This window comes from Corylus avellana, chromosome ca3 (assembly GCF_901000735.1).
Source record: "Corylus avellana chromosome ca3, CavTom2PMs-1.0".
In the NCBI taxonomy this organism is placed as follows: Eukaryota; Viridiplantae; Streptophyta; class Magnoliopsida; order Fagales; family Betulaceae; genus Corylus; species Corylus avellana.
Window position 1 is genome coordinate 9,037,611 of NC_081543.1, and position 12,508 is coordinate 9,050,118.

A 12,508-nucleotide genomic window follows, 5' to 3' on the forward strand; every position below is an offset into this window, starting at 1 on the left:
CTAACTCTCGTATGGGACCGCATCCTCTTAAAGGTGGAAGAGTGAGTCCACGAATCAGGAAATTCAAGTAAATTGACCATTTATAATCAAAGCCTTATTTTGTTTGAAATATATATCTCATTACCGGTGTTTACTAGACAATCATGTATGCAAGGTTTTCATAAAGGAGTTTTAATAAACGTATAGATAAATGGTAAACTAGCTGATAGACAATTTAATACATAGTAATAAAACAAAATAATATTTCTTAACATTTTCTTACTACATAATTAACTCCACATTTCATAATTTGAAGTGATAAAGCAGTTCATAGCATGATAAGTAAAACATCAATTAAAATTAACATGTTTTTAAGCACATAGCATTGCAAAACATAACATATCATATCATTATAACAATAAGTGAATTTATACTCCCACTTATCCTCAAGAGTTCGCTAAGTGTTACCCCACTTAAACCGCAAGATTGCTAATAATTTACTCCTCTCATAGCTTTGAGGTGTTAAGCGTGTGACCCCGCTTAACCGCTAGGCTAATAGGTAACTTTGTTTCCTCCTTCCTAACATCGGGGTTTTAGGCGCATAATTCATCCCTAACCATTGGGCTTTTTCATGCATTCATATATAATCTCATAACTTTCCATAATATTATCTTTTTCGCAAATCACGTTTTCCTTCCAAAACTCAATCGCTTTTCATAAATCATTTCAATTGGAAACTCATTTTCATTTAATACATATAAAACATTCCAAAATATATTCATGTGTAATCAAAATAGTAGGGCTCAACAAAACATACAAAATATGCTTTTGTAAAATATTGCAGGGTAGTAAGTGTGAACTTACAATTTAAGGTTATACTCCTTTTGAGCAATGTGGCTTTAAAAATTATCATTGAATTTAGAATGATTCACTGATACATTTCATACCACCTTTGATGAGACAAAAGGAAGGTAAAAATCCTATATATGTTTAGCATTATTCATCATAATCACATGTAACTTCTTAATCAAGTGTCACAATCATCTTCCACGCGAAATATAGTTCCTTAGGAACTGCCAACCTTTGCAGAAATGGTAGAAATTTGTCATTTGATATGAAATTATCAAAGTAATGACAATGTTACTATTTAGGGATAACAGCTAGAACACAAGTTACAGCGATTCAAATCAAACGCAGGATCTTAAACAAAACTTCAACATCCATTTTGGATATTTGGTTCAAGTTTATAAAGCATTAAAGCCATACAACAAATTAACAAGCAAAACAACTTAATTTTTTTTTTTTTCAGAATTCAATACACTATCTTTCTTCCCTTCAGAAGATCTTCCGTATCTCAATAAATGAACAAATCAACTGTACAATGGTGCCGACAGAGGGTCTCCTTTTTGTTTATAAAATAAAAGTATCGACTCCTGAAGCCTCAAATGGTGGCGACTCCCGGCACATTCAAATAAAGTTTACGTTCAAGGGTAAAGAAGACTTTGCCAACTACATTTCATCTCACGTTGCAGGGAGGGGAAGCTGGAAACATTTGAAAGGCATCTTCTATTTCTTTCGTGACTCAGGTTTCAGCACATGCCACCATTTTGCACTTTCCAGAGATTCAGGAGTAGGATTGTCCCAAGTATTCTATTGATCACAAAGAACAAAACTTTGATATTTACATCTTCATTCTTCACTGCTTTGGCTCAAAGTTCCACTTCATGAAGGTCATCCCCAAAACTGCCGCCACTCATCGGCATTCGCATCAGAGTAGGATCATTAGGCATAAATGAAGATGGGGGCATGCCCAATGCCTCCCCTAGAGGTTTTATTTCAGCCGCATTGGGAGGGCTGAATGGATCGCTCAAGCTTCCACCCCAGGATGCCGTTCGCCGTGAGTGAGAAGAGAGAGGGACCATGCCATTCGTCACTGCTCCCTTGCCTGGGACGCTACCCATGCTTGGGAACCGCTGAATGGTCATTGATGATGGAGGTACAGGCGACTGGAATGAGTCATTTCTGATGGATGTCGAAGGATCTTCATTAGTTGTAGTTTCTTCTTGCCCATTTTCTGCTATAGCACCCATCGTCTCTTCGCCGCCTGATGATGCTGGGGCGGGAATAAAAAACTTTGCATTTGCAGACACAGAAGGCTTAACCGATTGAACAGAAGGTGACTGGAACAAGGTTGCAGGCTTTCCACCACCTTGGTTAAAGGTGTCCACATACCTGCCAAAAGGCCACATGAAAATAGTTTTATCGAGACTGATTTGATGAACTTTGAGATAAGGGCTGTCTGTACTTCATATGTTTTCATACGCCAAGCAAAGTATATCACTAACCAAATAAATTAAATCACACGATCCTAATATTCCAAGAAAGCGAAAAAAGTGCTGCCAAGTCAATTTTTTTATAGTATATTTCTTCATGTTTCCTATTAAAGAACAAACACAGTTCCACATTCCCCAACTTTTATACCAAACTTATAAAAGGGTTGAACTCCACTTTATTTAATCGTGAAATTTCAAACCAAAAAAAAAAAAAGTAGAAAGCAAAATTCTATCAAAGTTACCTTGACCTAACACCCATCCTTCCACGAGCTGAGAATTGATTTGAGCTGGATGGAATAGATGGGATTCCTGAAGAATGTTCTGAAGGCGTAGGAGATCTGTAATCCAGGCTCTGATTGGTTGGAATCCCTTCTTTCTGCAATGCAGATTTCAAATTGTAATCTGACATACCATTCTGGAAGGCTGCAGTTGTTGGAGGGGGGGGTGGCAAGGCCGCTTCTTCAGCTGGGGGCTCTACACCTTCCTCTACCCATCTCTTCAACTTTTCATCATAATAGAATTTGTTCTTTTCACCGAGTTTAGCCTTCAGCCGCAATAGAATAAAATCCATTTAAAAGGGGTACCAAGAGAAACATTAACCATATTCTTCCTCAAAGAAATAAATAAAAAGATAGGAGAGAAACCTAAAAAAATAACATTTTTTTAAGAAACTACCTGTCGACCAGAGCGGGGCCTCATAACTAACCCAACAGTCTTTTGCAGTAACTGTGAGCCAAAACCAAAAGGAGCAAAGCGTGATGCCCCAGCTGAAGCTTTACCTTGTTCATTTGTTGACGTCATTTCTTTTGACGAATCAACCTGATCCTATCTTTAGTCAGTAAAATCTCATAAATGTAACAGTTCGCTACAAATATAGATTATGTTTTCCCAAGCTGGGGGATACTATATACCTGTCTTGGAGTTCTACCAAAGTCTGGCTCTGAAACACTTCTATTAGCCATTTTCATTCTATTACCATCAGCTGTCCAATCGCTTATGGGCTCCATTGAAGCGGAAGGCATTAGTGATGACATGGCCATTGTTGACTGACTAGTTGATACTCTAGGGCCGGTTGGCTGTTGATAATGTTCGTTACCTGGGACACTTCCTTGTGATGTTGAAGGAGCAGGTGGCGGTAAACCCCCAACAACGCGATGTGCAGTACTGTCAAAAAAGTTGAGCAATTTGCCAACTAATTTTCCAGGAGCCAAATTTGCGGTGTATCCACCCTGCAAATAGAATGTACATTCAGAGGAATCAGCACTAATAGCTTAAAAGTCACGAGGATACAAATAATAGGACTAAGTACCTGTTGATGAGTTCTGATCCTCTCCTCAAGAGATAATACTAACTGTTTCCATGTTTCTACTTCGGGTACTCGACCAGTCTTCAGAGACTTCAATACCGCTTGACAGTATCTGAACTAAGCTCACCACGTTAAAAAAATAAAAATGAAGGCAAAATTGCATAAAGCATCAAATTGAAACAATTTCTACTTACTTCAAAGAGTCTGAAACCTTCCCCACTTCAGCTAGCATGTGTGCATATATGAGTTTATATGGTTGAAATGGCAGCAGGATAAACTGAGAGTTTCCGAGCACCTTGGAATATTCATATAACTCGGTCCTCTGCCAAATACCCATCAGGTCTGTTCAGTATGAATTTGCCATAAAGCATAATTTACTAGAAATTGTTGTAAAGGGATAATTAGCTTTTTTTCTGAGCTAAGGCCAGTAAAAAGGATACTAAGGTGGACAACTACATCAACATCTGAGCTTAGGTTAATCAAAGCAAAAACAACAAATAATAAGGGTGAATCAGACATATGGCCATTACTTAAACAATCCCAAATGACAGTGGTAAGCTGCCCAACAAGAAAAAAAATCAGACCACCAGGAACCATGCATATACACATAATAAAATGAGTCACCCTGCATTCTCCAGGAAAGTTAAACCATCTTGCAACCACTAGAATGGCAGAACCAATAGATTTACAAAATGTAAAGCCTGCTCCAAGCAACAGAGAATGCAAAAACAAAAATTTCCAAAACTTCAAGAAAGAGACAACCATGAGTGCTAAGTTGGAATCTTAAAGCACCTGAATAGCCTCGGGACTAGCATAGGTTCGAGGAAATTTCCAGTGATCTGCTCCAATTAGACACAGTCTGGCACTGTCTGAGTATGACTCGAAGTTTGCTTCAGCAACTAAATAGCAGATGTGTGCAGCAGTAATCTGAAACAGGACTCATCTTAACTTTAGGAATTAAAAAAAAAAAAGAAAAAAGAAAAAAAAAATGTAAAGGATATAAACTACAAAACGTCATATAGTACCTCACTTCTTTCCTTCCACAGGCAATCTCCAAGATGAATAATTACAAGTTCATCATCTTTTGTTCTATTTGCAGCTATTACGGCCAAATTTTCTTCCCAGTCATCAAGCATACAATTGGCCCCAATCTATAGTTTCACCACAAAAATAATAGGTTGAGTGTCTAATGCAGAGATGCTAACAGAAAAATTTGGTAAAATCTAGAAAGATGCCAACAAGCCAGATCAAGGGTTTGAGCTCTAGGGATCCAAGATCATGTGAATCCTCCCTAGCTTCAGGAATACCTGTATTGGTGTGTCAAAGAGATGAAATATAACAGGAATATCAAGGTGATCCAAAAAAGTGTTTGCCTCTTTTAGCTTGTATTTTATATAAAACCTCTACCTTGCTGCAGTGTCACATTTCTTTTCTTATATACTAGAGTATAGCATTGCCCATACTACAGTTTATAACAACTTAATAAAAAATGAAAATGAAAATGAAAACAAGTTAATGTAGCAACAATCTATTACAATAGATGGTTCTTAAGTTGATAGTCACCTGTGCAGGCTGTTGATGCAGATTGACATCGCCTGGAAGACCAGGATCACCTGTGCTGTATGAAGAAAACACCTCTGCTGGTTGCCCTGCAATTAGCAGGCATAAAGTCCGGAGAGGTGATCCGGCAACCAGCTGCCGAAGAGCCATTTGCTTTACAGTATCAACATAGAACTGCATTGGTTCGAGACAGCACCCCCAATCCGGAGAATAAAGAGAATAAAAGGTGAGAAGATGTGAGATCAGTATATAACTACTAACTCACAACTTCACAAACACAAGCATCTGGATAGATTGAAATGGACAACAAACCTGATCACCAAGCTGTGAAGCAAGCACAAGTGCAGGTCCCCACAACTGACCTTCTTGTGCACATTGTAGAGCCTCTCTCTTTCGACCAGATACCAGAAGATTTTGTACCTCAGAAGCAGTTGCCTGAAAGCACACCAAAATCTGTTACAAAATGATAAAATTGACAAATACAAAAGTGGGAGGAAAGCAAAGCAACCTATTGAATACCTTTATTTGTCCATCAGAAGGCAACTTCTGCAAGCAGTGGCTAAGAGCACCATACTCGCCGAACTGAGCACCATTCCTCTTAGCAGATGCAAAAAGTTTAGCAACTGCTGATTCTGGAGAATCATTTTCCTATTGAGAATAAAAGGCTATTAGATTACAAAATGCCATATCAATGATATAGTAGATTGTTCTTAAAAGCATACAATCAGTTGGAAGGAAAAAACTAAGAACCCTCTTATGGGAAGATACGACTGAGGAAGGCAAGCCAACTCAAAAAGTTATCACAATAACAAGAAACACAACCTAAAATAATTCATTGAAACCTACAGCAACAGAAGTAACAATTAATTGCGATGTGCAAGAGAAATGGGAAGTCTGTGGACCACCTTCTTCTTTCATTGCGATGTGGCTTCCACCATTTGGAGTGCTTTTTTCAGTCGTTATGGGATGTCCTAGGTTATGCCTAGACTTCTTGTTGATTTGTATGACTCTTGGTGGCCCTGTGTTCCGGTGTGTTAAATGGTGCCTACGTGCCTCGTTTGGTGTTTGGTGTTTATAGATGGAAATGAATGATAGAAACTTTGAGGACAAGGAGAGGACTCTGGGAAAAAAAAAAAAATTCTTTGTTCTACAAAACATTGTATCAATGGACGGCGACATATGTGTCTCCTCTATCGTTTAGTTATATTAAATTTGTTTTGCTCTTTCTAGTTAGGTGGTTCCTTTTGTATGCTTCTTGTATACTTAGGGACACCTTATGCTTTCAATGAAATTGGCTTATTACTTATCAAAAAAAAAAAAAAAATTAATTATCCTGCTTCGGAAAGCATAAAAAAGAACATCATTGGTAAGTCGGTGTTTTAATATTCATACTTCAAGTAAACATGTTATAGGTGGTTTTCTTTCATGGTGCCTGAGCACCCCTAGAAATACAATGCCAGTTTTGCAGCCAAACTTTTTGCTAATAATTTATAACACAAGTGCCTTAATCCCATCTAATTGGGCTTGTCAACATGAATCATTTTACACCAATCAGGCCTATCTAGGGCCTTGTTCCTAGTTACTTCTCTAATAATCCAGTATTCTAGCATTAATAAATGCAATAAAAAGAAAGAAAGTGGGCTTCAGCCTACATCATGCTACCAGAAGAAAGAAAAAAGGAGAGGATGGGGGGCTAGGGCTAGGGCTATGGCAGGCATTTATGTCACAGAGATTACCCTGTAGGTTTATGGAGAATACTCTTATCACAGTGAGGCACTTGAATACTAAAGTATAGAGAAAATATGGAAGTACTGGAAGTATTTATGCCAAACCATACAGCAGTTATAAGAATGCACAAGCTAATAGAGGGCAGATTCAGTTTTTAAGTTCCGAAAGGATTGCCAAGAGTATGAATTTTTAAAGGCCACACGACAAGCAATTTTTAACACACAACAGATATAAGTCGCAAGGTTGTGGATAATTGGTCAATCTTGAAGGAGCTCGGCTAGCTAGGAAACACAAGTCAATAAGGCTTTATCACAATTATTATGATTTTCTACAAGAAGTGCAGACATAATATATATAATTGCTCATCAAGCCAAAAACAAGATGAAAGGAAAAAGTGTGATTTACCCTCAAAATAGTGTCAGCACCAAAAGGAGATCGAAATTTTCCATAATGTTGACAAGCTATCTTGAGCAATGAGAGAAGCAACCTCAATACTTCGCCTTTTCTATAATCCATGTCAGGTGATTCACACCCTGTAATCCTCTCATCAATCCATTTGTTCAAGTCTTTACTTGCAACACTCCCACCAACCAATGGACCTGGAAAAGATTGTTTGCACAAAGTATGAAAATAACCAGAGGCACCTGATCCAAGGCTGAAGGATCGGTGTTCCCCATGACAACTTCCAACAAGTTTAGAACAGAGATTGAGCCTCCTACAGGATCCTTCACATAAAATAAAGATACGTGATTAGCCCTTTCATAATATTGATATCAAATCGTTCCATTTGGCTACTTCTCTGAGAGAAAGAATAGTGGAATTGAAAGCAAAAATATTCACTCAAGAAAGCCTTATACAGAGATTTGATTTTTCAACAAATTATAACAAAACAAGAGTCTTCCGGCAGGGGGCAGGGGGCAGGGGGCCGCACATCATAAAAACATAGGACAACATCATAAATATATTCTTCTTTCCTAATCTCAGTATTTTGGCAACCAAATGGAGCATTAAAGAAAAGTAGAAGATTCCAAGGCCCAACCTGGCTTCCATACGACGAGGTACTGAGAGGACTATTATCTTTCATTACAATGAGTTTTCCACCAAAACCGAAAGTTACCAGGGCATGTGGAGGACGCCCAGCAGATGATCTTCCTACATTGGGAGCATAAGAAGTCTGATGCCCATTCTCAAAAGATTGCTGGGAATAACCAACGGTTTTCTGACTGCCAAAATAATCGTTCGAGAATTTTGTTTGTTTATTTGGCTTCAGATTTGGCTGACTAAACTGCTGATTAAAGTTCCCATCAGGGACAAAGCTTTTAAATTCAAAAGTCCCATTAGCCTGACCATGACTCTGGCTCCCTCCGTTGTAAATTGAAACTGCTCCGAAGGAATTGAAAGGCTCCTGTTGATCAATGTTTACAGAAGCCTTAGAACTATAAGAATTATCAAATTGCTGGTTTCCACCCAAAGTCAAAAAAGCCTCACTCTTCGGAACAGTTTCAGTTGCCCACGTACTCAGATCCTGCTGATTATTATTGCTATAAGCCCCGGCCCAGCTTCCATCTTGGCCTTGGCTACCAAAACCTTGAGACGCATAATTGTCAGCTTGCCCATACTCACCATATAAGCTATCATTCATCTGATTAAAACTACCAGGTGAAACAAACCCATTTTGATGCTGCTGCTGCTGATCTTGGGTCAGAGCCGTTGATTGAATGGACGAATTGTATGTGTCCAATGTGCGCCACTCTTGCACAATTGTGTCATAATACCAACCGGGGTACTGAGGATCAAACACCATATGATCCGGGTACCCATTATTCCCTTGCGAAAATACACTCTCGGTCGTGCTAGTTTCAGTCACAGTTCCCACAACAGACTGAGCAGCCTGCTGCATGTAAGAAACCTCTGTTTTCCTATCAGAAACAGCACCCCAATCACTGGCCGAATCATGAACATCTGCCACCGCTGTTGCATCATAACCATCCACTTGATACCATTGCCCGGTATTCTGGTCATACTTCCACCCCGGATAGAGATTATCCCAATACTGACTACTATTTAAATCCTGCACATTCGTACTTTGTTCAAGGGACGCACCATAAACTTGACCCTCCTGATAATTTGCATAATTAACCGAATTATTCACACCATCAGCTACACATTCACCCTTGGCCGACTCAATTTTCGCTTCCTTATTCAACTTATCGCCCTCATTCCCCGGGAGATCACCGGAACCGCCTCCCAATTCACTGAAAAAATCTGAGTAGGAACCGACCCGTTTGTTGCCATTCTGTGCCGAATCCGAGTCCGCGTGAAACGAATTCCACCCAACCTCCTTAACCGCCAACCCCCCGGATCCACTGCTCTTGCTCACAGATGAATCCGACGGGAATTCAGATCCTATCCCATTATTACTGGACTCCAATACGCTATCACATCCAATCGAATTCGACGAAACCAACGAATTCCTCTCCTCCGAGTGAGCGCCCACCGACTCTGCCCCGGCATCCACGCAGTCCTTTTCTCCTTCCGCTCCGAAATCGTCAAATGCATGTCCACCTTCACCGACGCTCAGATTCGCGAACGCCTTCGCGTCATCGGAATCGCTGCCGTCAGCCAACGGGGGGTTTGATCCCGTGGTGGCCGGGGGACCGAACTCATCGTCGACCAGTTTATCGAAGAAATCCTCGTCCGTCTGATCCTCCACCTGAAATGGAGGATTCGAAGCCATTTCCGAAGCCCTAATACTTCACGATCCCACTTAAATTCGCACAAGTCACCCCCAATTATCGACACTTCCTCACTAAATTACAATTTTTCTGATCCGACAGCTCGAAATTCGAGTTGTGACGTTGCAAACTCCTCGAGATCCGACACCACAAATCACAATTTTACCTCAAAATCACTGTCTCCCAAAACCCAATAAATGAATCGAAGGTATATAACCCTTAGACGAACAAGATCTAGGGCTTCTGAGTTCGTTACAACCCTAGAACCAGAAATAAAGCAACATACACCAAAATTTTACGAATTTCGTCTTCAATTCGACGCATTGAGTTGAAGCATAACTAAATAATTTAACAAAACCTAAGTTAACTTACAGATCCAGAGGAGGAATAGCAAAAACAAACATGAACGAGAGGAGAGAGACAGAGAGAGAGTCTATGAGCCCCCAAAATCGCACCCACCGAGAACCTCGTCTATTGAATTTTAGGTTTATTTCTTTATGTTTTTCAGTTTTTCTCTATTTTTTTCTCTGTGTTTTTCTTTTTTTCTTTTTTTCTTTTTTTTTTTTTACCGCCAGAAATGTTTGGTGAAGCTGTGTGTATACGTGGGGCTGTGCATGCGATTGCTTTGTTGCACTCAATTTTTCCTTCTTCCACACCACTACAGAATAATCTGGTTCCCCATCATTTTGCTCTGGTCCTCTGGAATAGAAATATGACGTGGTTCCTCTAAGAAAATGTGTTTTTAAAATCGTAAATTCGCACTTTTTTAAATAAGTACTTTCTAACATGTTTATTGAAATCGCAGATTTTTCTTTTAAAAAAATTAAATGTTTTTTAAATTGCAATGCCAAACGTTTTACGTTTTGCTATATCTTTTTAAAATAGAGATTATTCTTACGAAATCGCAGTCCAAAATAAACCCTTAGTATCATGTAGGAAGAATTGTGTATTTGAAAGTGTGGGTATGAGAAGTCTGTGTAGCATTTCTTTTTGAAGAATAATTTAAATGAGAACAAGTTTATTTTATGACCCAATAATGTCAATCGCACTTTTTTGTAAAATGAAAATAACTTCTTTTCTTTGGTCTATATGGGCCCTTTCTCTTGCAGCCCAATAGGCCCATTGGGTCGTCCATCAGAAGGCCTTAGCCTCAAACCCTCCCTATAGTAGCTTCCCAGAAGTACTTCACTCTTCATGGCTAGTTCTTTCTCAGTGATTGTGAAGGACCACCTTATAAAGGAACCTAGCCTTATTATGAATGAGGTGTTTTAATTTTGGTAGTGGTGAATTTAAGGGGCATTAATGCTTGTCTATCCAATGGTTCTTTGTTCATGGAGGGGATTAGGCCTACAGAAGAGAGGAATCTTAATGACCTTAAAAGTAATAGGTGGAATATCATAGGCTTTGGTGTGGCAATTGAATTGAAAGTCTTTGGTAGCATTTAATAGTATTACTTTCAGCTATACTATTTTCTAACATCGGTATTGGAAGCTCCAAGAATACTTCACTCCTATGGCTAGTTCATCCTCTTTGATTGTGAATGGACTGCCTAATAAGGGTACCTAGCCTTACCGTGAGGAGTTATGTTTTGGTGTGGCAAATTGAAGGGACATTAATGCTAGTCCGTTAAATGGTTAAGTGTATGTTAGAGCATACATGGGTTGTCTCACATTGCTCAAGTGTAGAGAAAGTTCGGCTATTGGCTTATATAAATAAGCATCCTCTTATTTATTCAATAACTCAATAAAAACGAGATGTAGCCTATGATGTGTGAATATATGCTATATGCCGAACCACCTTAATCTCTGTGTCTTTCTCTCTTTCATTTCTTTATTATTATTCCGTATTATGTGTTTCTATAGGAAGTAACCGGTGCTACAAGGAGGAGGACAATTCGATTCTACAACCCAAACCTTACAGAAAGAGAGGTGTAGAAGAGACGTACAGTAGCAAAAATCGAAAAATGCCTCATCTTGAGGTGTTTGATAGTATGGTCGATCCAGTGGAGTAGTGGACGAGAAAGTGATGCGACACGGGAAGCATGGATAAAATAAGAGAAAGAACTCTGTTATCAATTCTATAGAGGACACAAACTAGGAATAGCTTAAAGAATAAAAAAACACGGAAATTTTTGTATTTTCTCAAATATTCATTATCAAAGTTGTAAACTATTTTCTACATACTATGAGCTCTCTTTAAATAGAAAATACAAAGCTTTTAAAAGAGAAAATCTAAATAAAGATAATTCCTCAACTATTGCTAATTAATAATATTCTAACTATAGATACTAAAACCTAATAAGCAACTAAATCACCTAAGAAGGAAAATATTATAAAATCTTAAGTTTGAAAGTAATAAAAATAAACAAAAGATGGGAAAATCATAACCTAAAATAGAAAATCGTGTCAACCAATGAATCAGCAGTGATCATGACAGAATCTTCCTTCTATACTTCTACTGTCTGAATCCAAACAAAAATCTCCTCAAACAGCACTTTCCCAATATGTTCTTTGTTATTTTTCTTAATTCACATGTCAAAAAAAAAAAAACACCGAAAATATGGATAAATGTCGTCCTACATCGGAAAAGTACTAAGGATTAGATCATGAAAATCACTTTGAGACTTGGAAAATCAGGCCCTAGCCAATGGGAGACTAGATGGCCACCCCAAAAACCACTTAGCCCATCTTCATCGACCAACATGCTCATCGTAGCCATACATACACGTGTTCAACCCTTCACCTTCTCAACGATCCTCCATAAGTAGAGGAAGTCCCAAAGGCCCATCACATAATCTCATTTAGTAGCAAAGCCATGAATTTATATTAGTAGGGGCGGATCTAAAATAATCAAATGCAATGAATTTT

At 38.7% G+C, this 12,508-nt stretch overlaps 1 protein-coding gene across 1 annotated transcript; it reads right to left on the bottom strand.

The window, feature by feature from the left end:
* Nucleotides 1–1,180: 1,180 nt before the first annotated feature.
* On the bottom strand, nucleotides 1,181–10,143 carry LOC132173440 (protein transport protein SEC16B homolog). Its single transcript, XM_059584943.1, is given in 14 exon segments — nucleotides 1,181–2,211; nucleotides 2,555–2,856; nucleotides 2,988–3,137; nucleotides 3,224–3,541; nucleotides 3,622–3,730; nucleotides 3,813–3,940; nucleotides 4,411–4,545; nucleotides 4,644–4,769; nucleotides 5,182–5,352; nucleotides 5,491–5,613; nucleotides 5,698–5,826; nucleotides 7,312–7,553; nucleotides 7,556–7,631; nucleotides 7,946–10,143. Coding segments are annotated over 14 exon segments (4,230 nt in total). The 5' UTR covers nucleotides 9,644–10,143; the 3' UTR covers nucleotides 1,181–1,688.
* Nucleotides 10,144–12,508: the final 2,365 nt, after the last annotated feature.